This window comes from Prionailurus viverrinus, chromosome A2 (assembly GCF_022837055.1).
Source record: "Prionailurus viverrinus isolate Anna chromosome A2, UM_Priviv_1.0, whole genome shotgun sequence".
Taxonomy (NCBI): Eukaryota; Metazoa; Chordata; class Mammalia; order Carnivora; family Felidae; genus Prionailurus; species Prionailurus viverrinus.
This window is the reverse complement of record NC_062562.1, coordinates 50864519-50876785: the sequence shown is the minus strand read 5'-3', so window position 1 is coordinate 50876785 and position 12267 is coordinate 50864519. Positions and strand designations below refer to the sequence as shown.

Here is a 12267-nt window from a genome sequence, read left to right as displayed (position 1 = left end):
GCCGGGCTGCACCTGTCCGGGTGTTAAAGGGCCGCCGGTATGCTGATCGGCTAGTGGCGCGGTCACAGACACATGCCGGAGGCACGGATAGAAAAATAGCGTCTGCCTTTATTCAAGTTGTCTCCCCTGCCTCACGTGCCATCCCTCGTCCCGTCCTCAGGGTCCCCGGGATCCCCGGGAGCCTTAAGCAGCTGGTCCAGGGCAGGCTGCAGGGCCTGAGACACTAGCCTCGCCCTCTCTCTCAGCAGCCCCGGGCGGGGGTCGCCGGGTTCCTGCAGGGTCCGCAGGAAGCCGGGCAGCTGGGAGGGCAGGGAGAAGACCGGCACGCTGCGGAAAAGGGCAGGCACGGCATCTGAGTGGAGCAGTCCGTCGAAGTAGGCCCCGACGTAGCGGCCAGGCGCCCGGCCCTGCAGGAAGTCAGGCAGCACGCAGCTGAGCGAGGCTGCAAAGGCGTCGTGCGGGCCCTGCGGGGCGGGAGTCGAAGCCCCATCCTGCAGCCACTCCCGGCACAGCACCACGGCCCCAGGTGAGAAGAGCAGCACCACCACGCCGCCCTCCTGAAGGGTCTGGCGCCTCTGCGCGTGGAACCAGGCCAGGGGTCCCTGCGCGCTCAGTTCACGACGGCTCCACAAGTCCACGGCCACGCGCAACGGCAGCTGGCACAGCGCCGACGCCAGGGCGCTCACTAAGCGCTCGAAGCCAGAGTCCTCCGCCGAGTAGAGGAGCAGAGCAGCGCGGCCCCTGGTGGCAGCTGCCAGAAAAATCGAGGGGAAGGGAAGACGTGAGACGGCCCGAGGCCGGCCCGCTAGGGGCGGCCCCCCGCCTGGCACTTGCTCACACTTACGCCCCGCGCGGATGTCCTCCTTCAAGAGCCTCAGCCACCCTGTTAGGGGAGAGGGGCGGGGAAGCCCATGAGCTCGGCTGCCACCTTCTCAAGGGGAACTCCCAGCCCTGTCTCTGGGGAGTGCGGAAGCCCGGAAGCGCTCACCTTTCACTTGGTCCTTTCTGAAAAGGAAGAGAAGGAAAAGCACAGCGACAAAGAGTAGGCAGGCCAGCCACACCAGAGCCCAGCGTTGGTGAACGTCTAGGAGACCCAGGGGAGAGGATAGGCTAGTTAGATACCATACACTTTCACTCCAGTTCACAAAGGAGAAAAACTCAAAGATTTAAAAGATCTCGGGGGCTGCGATATGTGACTGACGGACTCAGAGAAATGGAAAGATTTGCCCGAAGTCCACAGCATGTAGTGTCAGAGTCAATATATGAACATAGATCCATCTATTTGGGTGACCTTGGAAAAGTCATTTCATCTTCTGCCTCAGTTTTCACCTCTGTAAAACTGGGTTAACACTAGTACTTATTTCATAAAGTTGTTGTGAGGACTACATGTATTAATACTCACAAAGCACTTACAATGCTGGGCATAGTAGGTGTTCAAATGTCAGCTAAGATTGTCTCCTAAGCGTAGTGTTGCTGGACCCTTGACCTCACTCTCTTGATGACTCCAACCTTCCAAACGGTGTCCCTGACCTCTTTTTTGCCTCCAGTTCATTTACTACATGGCAGCCCCAGAGACCTTTTTAAAATACAAATTTGATTATAGCCTTTCAGGAAGCTCCCACTGCTCTTAACATAAAATCCAATTCCTTACATCAGCTCCCAAAGCCCTAGATGACCCTTGCATCCTTGTGATAGAGGTCTGCCCCTCGAGACCCTCTAGCCACAATGGCCACCTTGAAGTTCCTCAAAAAAGCATTTTTCCCCCACTTCACTCAGCTCAGCCTTCAGAACAGGTCAAACCTTTTCCCGGCCTCACCCCATCTAAGTCAGGTCCTCATTATTTGCATTCATGGTTTTAGACATTTTATAGCAAATGCTTCAATAACTCACATTTACTAAATGTAAGTGATTGTTTAGCTAATGTCTTTCTAGCTTTCTATGGCTGCGGTGGGGGCAGGGATTGTGCCTTTTTGGTGATGCTAGACTCTGTGTGAGCTCTCTTCTTGGCTTTTGAATGAAGGAAGGAGTGTCCCTCTGATTGATCTGAGCCAGGGAAAGACAGGCCATTGCCTGTGCTGCCCCTAAGATTGTCTAGATTCCAGCTCCTGGTACGGAGGGGGAAGGGCAATTCTTGTAATACTCACATTTGTCCATGGGGCAGGCCCACAGTGCCCTCAGGTCATCATCCCACAGCTGTAAGACAAACAAAACCAAGACCATGGCCCCACAACACAAGTTCTGGCCAGCCTGATCTCCAAATTTCCAGCCTCAGCTATGCATATTTCACACACACACACACACACACACACACACACACACACACACACACACACACTGTAGTTCCCCACAAGCCTCTCTTCTCTGCCTTTGATCATGCTATGCCTACTGGCTGGACTATTGCCTTCCTCCTTGCCAGATCTGGCACAATGTCCCTTCCTTGAAGCTTTCCATGGAACCCAATGCTTAGCACATATGAATTTGGTTATCTGTTTTCTGGTTTCTAGCCAGCAGTGAGCAACTTGGGAACAGGAACTATGCTTCTTCAACTCTTGGCTTCCCTAGGGCTGGACACACATAAGCACAAATAGATGGTGAGTGGGTACTAGGGGGACAGTGAGGAGGCCCTTACCTAGGAAGAGTGAGAGTTTCCCTGGTGCCCTCTGTGAGGCACAGGAAGAGATGGAAGAAGTTAAATACAGAGTTTTAGGCCTATTGCCCTTGGGCATTGGAGCAGGGCCCTCCTGCCACCTACTCACCTGCAGACACTGGCCTGACTGCAGATCTTGTAGTAATTGCTCTCCAAGGCGAGCTGCCCTCTGCCAAGACAAAAGGGGACTATCACCTAGGGGTACCACATTTAGGAGACCACCAAGCTGCAGCTGAGCAGAATAGTGGGGGAATGGGGCATGGAGATTACTAAGAGGCCTCTGAGAACAGGAACTAGGTCTGAATCACCCTCACATTCCCAGACACCAGCACAGGGCCGGAACCGAGGAGGGGAAATTGAATATTGTGAAAATTTGAGGCCAGGCTTGAGACAGAACTGGAAAGGTGCATGGAGGAGGGTCCCCTAGCCCTCACCGTGGAGGCCCTGCTAAGTAGTGGGGTGCAGCCACTGGGTTCCAAGGCACAGAGTGATCTGTTGTTGTGGGGGTCTCGTGTCTCCACCAACAGCATATCATCCTTGAGGGGCCCAAGGGAGTCTGGAAAGGGTAAGAGCCCAGTCTTGAGTGAAACCCAAACTTGCTGGAGCCTGCCACTTGCCCCCCACCAACCCATTCCTGTGCCTGACCTTCACCCCCCAAGAGTTGGCACTTCCAGGCTTCATTCCTATTACAGTGGCCCTGCCCCAGCCTTCTCCAGGCTTCACTCACCAACCCACAAGCACTCTTGCAGCTGCAGCTTCTCCCAGCTGCTCACCTGCTTAGAAGGGGCCAAGGTTAGGAACACAGGAAAAAGCGAGAGCCAAGGCCATAAAGGGTAGGACAGTAAGGGGAGGCCTGTCATGTGGCGGGGGTGGGGGGGGTGTCTGCACTCTGGACCTAATCTTAGGCAGATCAGGGTTCAAGGCTGGATGATTAGCAAATACTTCATTTTTCTCAGCCTTAGCCTTGTGAGAGTGTCTGTGCTAAAGGGCCTTATGACCCTAAATTAGCTCTTTTCATGTCTTTATACATTCCCTTCTCATCTAACCACCTTCACCAAGAGGCTTCATCTGACTGCTCCACTTGAAATTGCAACCCCCACCCTCCTTTATCCTTCCCCACCCTTCCCATAGTATTTAGATACAATTTTAACATAGTGTGTAGGTCTATTGTCTGCCTTTCTCCATTAGAACATAAGCTCTACAGGGTGGGAACATGTATTGGTTTTAGCCACTACTATGAAGTATTTACTATCATCATCCCCATTAAACAGACTGACATTCAGAGAGGTAAAGTGACTTGCCCAGAGTCCCATGGCACTGCTAAAATCAATACTGGAACTCCCAGAAGTAACTACTTTGTTCCAGTGATTCAAGGATAAAGTGGGTCCAGAAGACAGTGAATTATCTGGGGGGGGGGGGGTCCACTCTGGGTCCTGCCCCTAGCCCAGAGCTCTTATGCCCCCTTCTTACCTGGACACAGAGGTTGGGGTGGACATTCAGCAACGGCAATTCAAGTGCCTTCTGTGGAAAAAGAGTAATAGGTGGGATCAGGAAATATGCCCCCCTGGGCTTCCACTTCCTTCCAGGAGCCTCCCACCACTTCACTTACATTTACAGTGACATTTGCTGGTGGCAGCGGCGGGACCAGCGACTGGCAGGGGCCCCCGCCTGGTGCCTGCCAACACAGAGTGGCCTCAGCAGGCAGCGAGCAGGGTGCATCTAGCCGCCAGCCCCTCGGGGGCAGCAGCTGCAGCCGGGCTGCACGCCAGAGGTTCCGATGTGCCCGGGGGTCTGCAAGGAGAGGGCGGGGTCACTGGGCACCTAGAACTCATCCACCTGCACTGTTACCACCATGGCCCCAGCCCCAGTTTGCTCACCTTCCCTAAAGGGGCAGATGCTTGTCCTGACAGAGTCGGGCTCTAGCGGCCACACCTGGAAAAGAAACTGGGTTCTACAAGTCAGTTCAACTGAGCTGACCCTCCAGGAGCCTAGCCTCTGCTACGCACTGGGGATGCATTCATTCAACTGATATTTCATAAACACTTGTCCAGTGTTTTTGCCCTTTGCAAAGTCCTAGAGTTGCACACATTTATTCTTCCAGCAAGCTCTATGCCAATTATCTGGCAACATCTTCATTCAACAGATTTCTAGTGAGTATCTACTATGTGTCTTAACACTGTGGTAGGCACTAGGGACATTGATAATTAAATCCATGATCATTTTGTGTGAACCTACTATGTGCCAGGTGGTATGGTAGGTGTTAAGGACACATTCATTTATTCTTTCAGAATAATATATATATATACTCTTCTGTAGAAAAACAGTAATGCGTATGGTCAGGAAAAATGGCCCCCAGGCTTCTACTTCCTTCCAGAAGCGCATAAATATGTGTGTGTGTGTGTGTGTGTGTGTGTGTGTGTGTGTGTGTGTGTATTTTTTTTTAGTAAACTCTACCTGAAGTGTGGGGCTTGAACTCTCAACCCTGAAATCAAGAGTCACATGCTGTATCTACTAAGCCCGCCAGGCACCCCATTTCTTTCAATAGACTTTTAAAGCATATCTATTCTTTGCTTAGCCCTGTGCTAAGATATATAGATAATACATTAATTTACTCAGCACACTTTTAATTAAGACCACCCACTATGTAGCAGGCATTGTGCATGGCAGTAAGGACGTTTATATCACAGCAAACATTTCATGAACGTCTGTTATGTGTCCTATCACAGTGCTAGTTAGAGAGTTTCATTCATTCATTCCTTTAACAGGCTTAATTAGCACCCACTACATGCCAGGCATTGTGCAAGGCTCTGGGGGAGTTACTAAATTTGAATTAGGTACTATTTCCTTACCTTCAAGGAAATTACAAATTCTCAGTTGTAGTAAGGATAAGACATGTATATATATATTAATAAATTGATCCCTCATTTATTGAGCATCTGTTATATGCAAGAAGAAATGAAACAGGTGCCCAAATAAGAAAGGAAGTGACAAATGGACTAGGAAAGACAAGTGCAAGAAGACTGGAAGATAGGAGAGGCCAGGGAATTGAGGTAAAGCTCTGGGAAAGAGGTGGCACTTGAGTTGGAAGGATTTGATTATACAGAAAAGAAGGGGGTGGGGCATTTCAGGTAGAGGGAATGACAGACATTAATATCAGAGGTAAAACAGATGGGACCTGATGACCATTTAGACATAGAATCAGATATCTTTCAGAGGAAAGAGGGGCACCAAGCTGGTTCAGTGGGTAGAGCATGTGACTCTTGATCTCAGGGTTGTAAGTTCGAGGCCCAAGCTGGGTGTAGAGATTACTTAAAAATAAAATCTTAAAAAAAAGAAGAAGAAGAGGGAAGAGCCAACATACAGAAGCCTGGATACTTCCTTTTATGAGTCCTATGAAGTTGGTACTGTTAGTCCCGTTTTACAGACAAAAAACAGGCTCAGAGAGGTGAAGTGACTTGCATGAGGTCACACAGCTAGCAAATGGCAAGAGTCAGGATTCAAATCAGTCTGAGTTCACAGCACATTTTCTACTTTCCAGGGGAGCACAAAGAGACAATTGGAAGAGTAGGGGAAGGCTTCAAGGAGGAGGTGACATTTGAATGGGGCCATGAAGCATAAGTAGGAGTCCTGTGGATAGAGGATCAGGAAAAGCATCCAGAGTCTGCAACAGGCAGAAGACAGGACAGCAAAGGTCAGGAGAGGGCTAGTCACCCTAGGGAGCAATAGTTCCCACCTCAAAGAAGAGAGTGGAGGGTGGTAAGACAAGGAAGGTAAGGGGCACCCCCCTCATTAATTCTCCAGTACCCTTCCCCTGGCACCTAGCTGGACTCTTCTCTTACCTGAATACAAAGGCAGGGAAATAGATCTGTATGGTTCAAGGTAATGGTTTGTGGCCCAGTCTGTGGGACAAGCAGAAGGGGGAAAGTTGGAGAGATGAGGAGGAGGAAGGCTGGAGGCCAAAGTCGAGGAAACCAGGCAAGTAGCTATTCCCCCACCAATATTCCTTGCTTTGGGTGGGGGTCGCTGTGTTGTATTCAAGGGTCCCTTTTGATAATGCACTCACATCCTTAGCATGGGCATCAGCCTAGAGTGGGAATGGACTTAGGGACAGGGAGGCCTCACCAGGTTTCTGTGCCACCAGGGTTTTGTAGGACCCTGGACCTGGTTCCAGTACAGCGAGAGGCCAAAGCGCTGATCCTCAGAGACGTCCAGCACCAGATGCACATCATCACCATCGGCAGACACATTGAGCCAGGGCAGGGCTGTGCGGGAGGCAAAGAGACAGAGACCTCCATCACTTCTTTTACATACCCAAGCCTGGTCACACCCCTTTGACTGACCCTTTGGAGTTCCTTCAAATTCCTGAGACTGGAAGGCCCCTAGAGGGCAGAGCCTGTGTCCTCATCTCAGACCAGACTTTGTCCCCAGCAGCCAGCCCAGTATCTTGACACACTCTTCTCCCTCTGCAGCCAGAATGATCCTGTAACCACTGTAGGATAAATCATTCTCTGCTCAGAACCTTCTGATGACCCCCCAAATTACTTCCAGAGTAAAAGCCAGAGTCTTTATAACGGCTTGCAAGACCTTACACAATTTGGCTGCCCTGACCACTCTAACTTATTTCCTAGTACTCTTGTCCTTAATTAATCTAGTGCAGACACCCTGCCCTCTCTACTTAAACACACCAGATACACTCCTGCTTCCAGGCTCTTTGTACTGGCTGTTCCCTCTGCATATGGAACCCTTTTCCCTCAGACACCCATATGGCTCCTTCCATAACTTCTTTGGGTCTTTTTTCACTAGAGTGAGGCTAACCCTGACTGCTGCAACCCCCAACCTCCTTATCCTCCTTTCCCCTCCCCAAATGTTCCCCCAAACACTAATCAAGCTAACTTACTGCATATTTCACATTTGCTTGTGTTTATTGTGTCCTCCATCACCCCTACCTTGACCCTGACTCCCAGCTAGAATATCAGCTCTGTGAAGGCAGGGATCAGTTTAGTTTACCAATTAATCTCCAGTGCCTAGGACTATTCCTTGGGCAGAGTAATCACACAATAAATATCTGCTGAATAAGTGAATCATTGCTGAATGAATAAAGATATGAAATGCATGATGTATGTCTGTGGTCTCAAAGCTCTGGTGCTGAGTAGTTTCTAATGAATTACCAAAGAGACAGGCCAAACTTAAGTTAAGGAGCCAAAAGGGAAATAAAATTGAAAAAATTTAAGAGCTCAAGAACATCACTGCTTATAGCTTGACGTGGGTGGTAGTTATGCAAGTGTATACATATGTAAAAATTAAGTGAACTGGACTTTAAAATTAGTGCTCTTTACATACTTTTCTGTATGTATGTTATACCCCAGTTCAAAAAAAAAAATGAACAAAGCAAAAACAAAATTCAAGTAGTACCTGGGAAAAACCATCAGAGCCTTGACTTTGTTAGCCCTTATTTTATGGCTTAACATTATTGTTATCTTGATATATGGTGTGTATGTGGGGGGAGGGTACCATAATCTTGACAACATTTTGGGCCTCTAGATGTCCCTGGTACTAATAAATAAATTTGTCATAAGGGAGATTCATCTTCATAGTCCCAATGCCTGGCACAGAGTAGGAGCTACTGCAGTTCATGTGTGATGAATTAAATGAGCTCTGTGAGCATTTGGACTGTGGCAAGCCCAGACCTGAAGCCACCTCCAAGGGGCCCTCACACACCAGACCCTGTCCCTCCCTCCTTCCAGCCCCGTTGGCCATAGTCCATCATACCCCAGCAGCTCTGGATGCTGTCCCGGACTTCCAGCCCCTTGCAGTCTGGGGAAAGATCACAGAAAAGCCACCAGTGGGGTTGGGGGCCAAAGAAAGAAGAGGAGTGGTCTGACCCATGGGGAGCACAGGGAAGGGCTCCTTCCCCTAAATACCACCCCATCTATCCAGGGCCCAAAGCACCTTCCTCAAACACTGGGAAGCAGTATCACCTGGGGAGAGGAGACAAGAGGGATAGACCCTGGGGAGGATAGGAGCTCAGACACCTGCCTGAGAACAGATGGGACAAGGAAGGGGATAAAAGCAGAATGGCAGTGGCCAGACAAGAAAGAGACTGGGGGCAGTGGGGCAGGACCTGGAGCCACTTACCAGGCAAATGCTGGGTGAGGTTGAGTTCCTTCTGGTACCTGGGCTGAGTGTAGGACCAGATTCGCACCTCAGCCCCCAGAGCAGCCTCGAAGCAGTCAAATACTACAGAACCCTGTGAGGAGAGGGGTGGCAGAAGGCTGGTGGTATAGGGCTCAGAATACAGGCCAAGGGCTCTGAGCTCCTGTCCATGGACCACTCCACTCATCCCTTTCCCCAACCAATGATGCTATACTGTATAGCCTGAAATTCTCCCATTAACATTTCCTTTAAAGGCCCTCAATTCTAAACTAAAAAAAAAAAAAAAAAAAAGGCTCCCAGTTCTAAAGCACACCCCCTCAGTAGGGGTGTCAGCAGGGCAGGGATAAGGGCCCTAGCTATTTGAGTCCCTGTGCCCAACCCTGCTGTCCTGCATCACGTGGTCAAAGCTAAGATGATCAGAAACCCCTTCTCACACCCAGTGCCTCAGGGGTCTCATGACTGCCCATTGAGGTGGGCCAGCAGATGTTCTCCGATTCTATAACTTTCCAGGCAAGAGGATATTGGCTGGGAGCTGGGGGCTGGAGGGGAAGTCAAAAGGCTTGAGTGATTTGGCCCGGGGTGGAGATATATCTTCCAAACACATGTGGCCTCCTGAGGTAGGAAGAAGCTCCAACACCCTGCACCACAGTATGTACACGGAGCAGACATGGTACAGCAGGAAGTCCAAGAACTAGATCCAGCCCACAGACTTCCTCTCTCCAAGCCTCAGTTTCTCTCTCTGGAAAATGAGGGTAATAATAATGCCTCACTCATGGGTGTTTTTTTTTTTTTAATAAGTTTATTTATTTTGAGAGAGAGAAAGAGAGAGCAGATGAGCACGGGAAGGGTAGAGAGAAGAGAGAGAATCCTGAGCAGGCTCCGCGCTATCAGCACAGAGCCTAACATGGGCCTCGATCCCACAAACTGAACCATGAGATCATGACCTGAGCCAAAATCAAGAGTCAGACGTTTAACCAACTGAGCCACCTAGGCACCCCCATGGGTACTTTTAAGGAGTACACAAGAAAGGGAAAATTAAACTTCCTGAGACCCTTTACTGCTGGGCATTACATCAGGTGTTTTACACATACCAACTCATCTATTTCTCACAACAGCCATATGAAGTAGGACTATTCTTATTCCCATTGTACAGACTGGAACACTGAGGCACAAAGGGTCGAAAGGGCTTGCCCACAGCCTTGCCATCAGCAAACAGAGCTAACGCACACGACAACGCCTCATAGATGTCATATTTAGAAGATGGCTATTGGTATTATCATTATTTTGCATACCACAGACTGACCAGGCTGCACAAGGGCAGCAGGCACTTGCACCTCCAGTAGGACGCAGCGGGCGGTGGGGTAGGCCTGGAAGGAGAGCACGACTTGGGCCTGGAGAAAGGCTGTGAGCAACAGGGCAGGGGTTTGGTCAGGCCCAGGGGCCATGGGCAAGGCCGTGGCAAGGGGCAGTTGGGCCAGCCATCTTCTCCTCACCGTTTCTAGACTCCTCAAGCTCTGGATCAGCTGCTCCTCCAAACTTTTCCTCACCTTTAGGCTCTTCCCAGTGCCCTAGAAGGGCCCAAGAGCAAGACCCAGCTCAGGCCCCAGCTCTGGGCTGGCTTTGGGCTTGGCTTCATTCCAGAAAGCCCAGTGCTGAGAAGCAGGGGCCAGGCCTGGGGGGAGGGAGGGGGGGCGGGGGGGGTGGGTAGACAGAGAGACCAGGCTGACATGGGGATCCTTTGGCCAGTGCTCTCCAGGAGAACACTGGGGATGCACAGGACTGCCTGCCAGACTCCCCAGTCCTTGTGCCCATCCCATACACACTCACATGGGAACACACACAGTTATGGGATGATATGCTCACCATGCACAGCCAAGTGGATGGCCACACGCACACAGAGGTCACAGTCAGTCTCCTGGTAGCACCTCAGCACCAGCTCTGTCTGCAGGCGTGTGGGCACCAGCACAGGGCCTGGGGCAGACACAATGCTCCCAGGTAGGCAGAGCACGTCACCATCTGTGCATAAAGGGCAGACTGAGAGCTAAAGCTGTTCAGAATCCATAGGGTAGTTGTACCTGACACCCCCAGAGGGCCAAGGGGCTTTGGGCTCTTCCTGGGCTTAAGGTGGGTGGTGAAAGGCATGGGACTGGAACATCCCTTCCGCCAACCTGGGCAGTTCTTTTATTTCTAAAAGTAGGGCTACTCACCCCAGAGGTGGCAGGAAAGGCCCTGGGGAGAAGGTAAAGACGAGTTAGAGTTTATGCCACCGAATGTAGCCATTTTTCCCTGCCTGAGATCCCTGCCCACCTTTCCGGGGCTCCTTGTTCAAGTCCCTTCCAGGAGAAGACAAACTCAACGCTTGCCCCCTCCCCATTCTTCTCTTAACCCATCAGCACCAGACAGACCAGCCAGGGCAGTTCTGGCAGTAGTGACAGTGACAGGAGCCAGGCTAGGGCCCCAATGGGCCGCAGACTGAACCCTGAGCCTTCCCCAACACTCCCAGTGCCCCAGACTTACCGGAGAGCAGCGAGCAGTATCCTGAGGCCCCACAAGCCTCTCCAAAGAGAGGACCATGGGGCTTCGGCCCAGTGCCAAAGACAGCAGGAACCAGGGCACAGGCATCTTCCAGGTGCCAGAAGGCACCAAGGCCCAAGGCCCTGTCCTGCCCCCCCCAGAGGGGGGGGCAGACACGGTACCTTTATTCCCACTCAGCCCCAGGTGGGGCTGGAATCCCTCCTCAGCCTGGGGTCCCAGTGCGGGCTTGAGCACTCCCTCTCCTGGGAGTCCTGAATCCCGTCCCAGACCCAGCCAGAGTGCTTTCGTTTTGGCTCCCGGCAGGCAGCTGGCTGTTCCCGCCCCGCCCTGTCCCTCCCACCAACACCAGGCCTGGGAGCCAGCAGCCTTGGACTGGGGTGGTGGCCTCACCTCCTTCTTTCCCTCTCCTCCTCCTCCTCCTCCCCCTCCTCCTCCTCCTCTGACACCTAGCTGGGAGGGGCTCCTGAAGAGTCACAGCTGAGTAAGGGAGCTCTTACTCACCCTGGGAGTCCCTAAGGAAGAGGGCCTGGGCAATCTTAGGGCATTTCCACTTGCCACGTGAATCTGGGATTTTGGTGCCTATTGAATCTCCTCATACTGGGCACTCCAGGTCCCTTCTCACGTACTCTCTGGGACTAAGTGACCCTTTGTGGGACAGGAGCTCTAAAGGCAGGGACAAAGAGCACCAGAAAGTGGGCTTTTCACCACTTCCTGGCCTCTGCTCAAGTGTGGTATGGAGGAAAGGAACTCAGAGCCAGGCAGACAGGGGGCCCCATTTGTGCTGTTGTCATGGGCTGGCTACATGACAAATGGACCTTCCTGAACCTGTTCACAGTGAGAATTTCCAGGTCCTCCTTTGCCTTTTCAGAGGCATTGCTTGTGAGAATGTGAAATATGTGGTTGTAGGTGTGGACACGCAGGGTTTGGGCCCA

General features: G+C 51.3%; 1 protein-coding gene across 6 annotated transcripts; it reads right to left on the bottom strand.

Moving 5' to 3' along the window:
• Positions 1–88: 88 nt before the first annotated feature.
• On the bottom strand, positions 89–11663 carry IL17RC (interleukin 17 receptor C). Of its 6 annotated transcripts, none has more exons than XM_047839113.1 (19): positions 11318–11662; positions 11008–11029; positions 10664–10816; positions 10294–10368; positions 10093–10202; positions 8783–8894; positions 8417–8461; positions 6770–6909; positions 6487–6546; positions 4525–4591; positions 4257–4438; positions 4118–4168; positions 3375–3420; positions 3082–3203; positions 2757–2816; positions 2145–2193; positions 989–1084; positions 845–883; positions 89–751 (listed from the first exon to the last, which is right to left on the bottom strand). In XM_047839113.1, exons 1-19 carry the CDS (start codon positions 11420–11422, stop codon positions 132–134), a joined length of 2154 nt encoding a protein of 717 aa, XP_047695069.1. In that variant the 5' UTR covers positions 11423–11662; the 3' UTR covers positions 89–131. The 6 variants fall into 6 exon arrangements, with proteins under 6 accessions (XP_047695069.1, XP_047695077.1, XP_047695086.1 ...); XM_047839121.1 differs by having other exon boundaries at positions 4525–4579; XM_047839130.1 differs by lacking the exon at positions 845–883 and having other exon boundaries at positions 11318–11663.
• Between the last annotated feature and the right edge of the window lie 604 nt (positions 11664–12267).

Coding starts and splice junctions, on each gene's coding strand:
- IL17RC (XM_047839113.1), bottom strand. CDS start 11,422: ATGCCTGTGCCCTGGTTCCTGCTGTCTTTGGCACTGGGCCGAAGCCCC. Junction 2,817..3,081: donor TACTTAGCAGGGCCTCCACG/GTGAGGGCTAGG, acceptor TTGTCTTGGCAG/AGGGCAGCTCGCCTTGGAGA. Junction 884..988: donor CAGAAAGGACCAAGTGAAAG/GTGAGCGCTTCC, acceptor CTCCCCTAACAG/GGTGGCTGAGGCTCTTGAAG.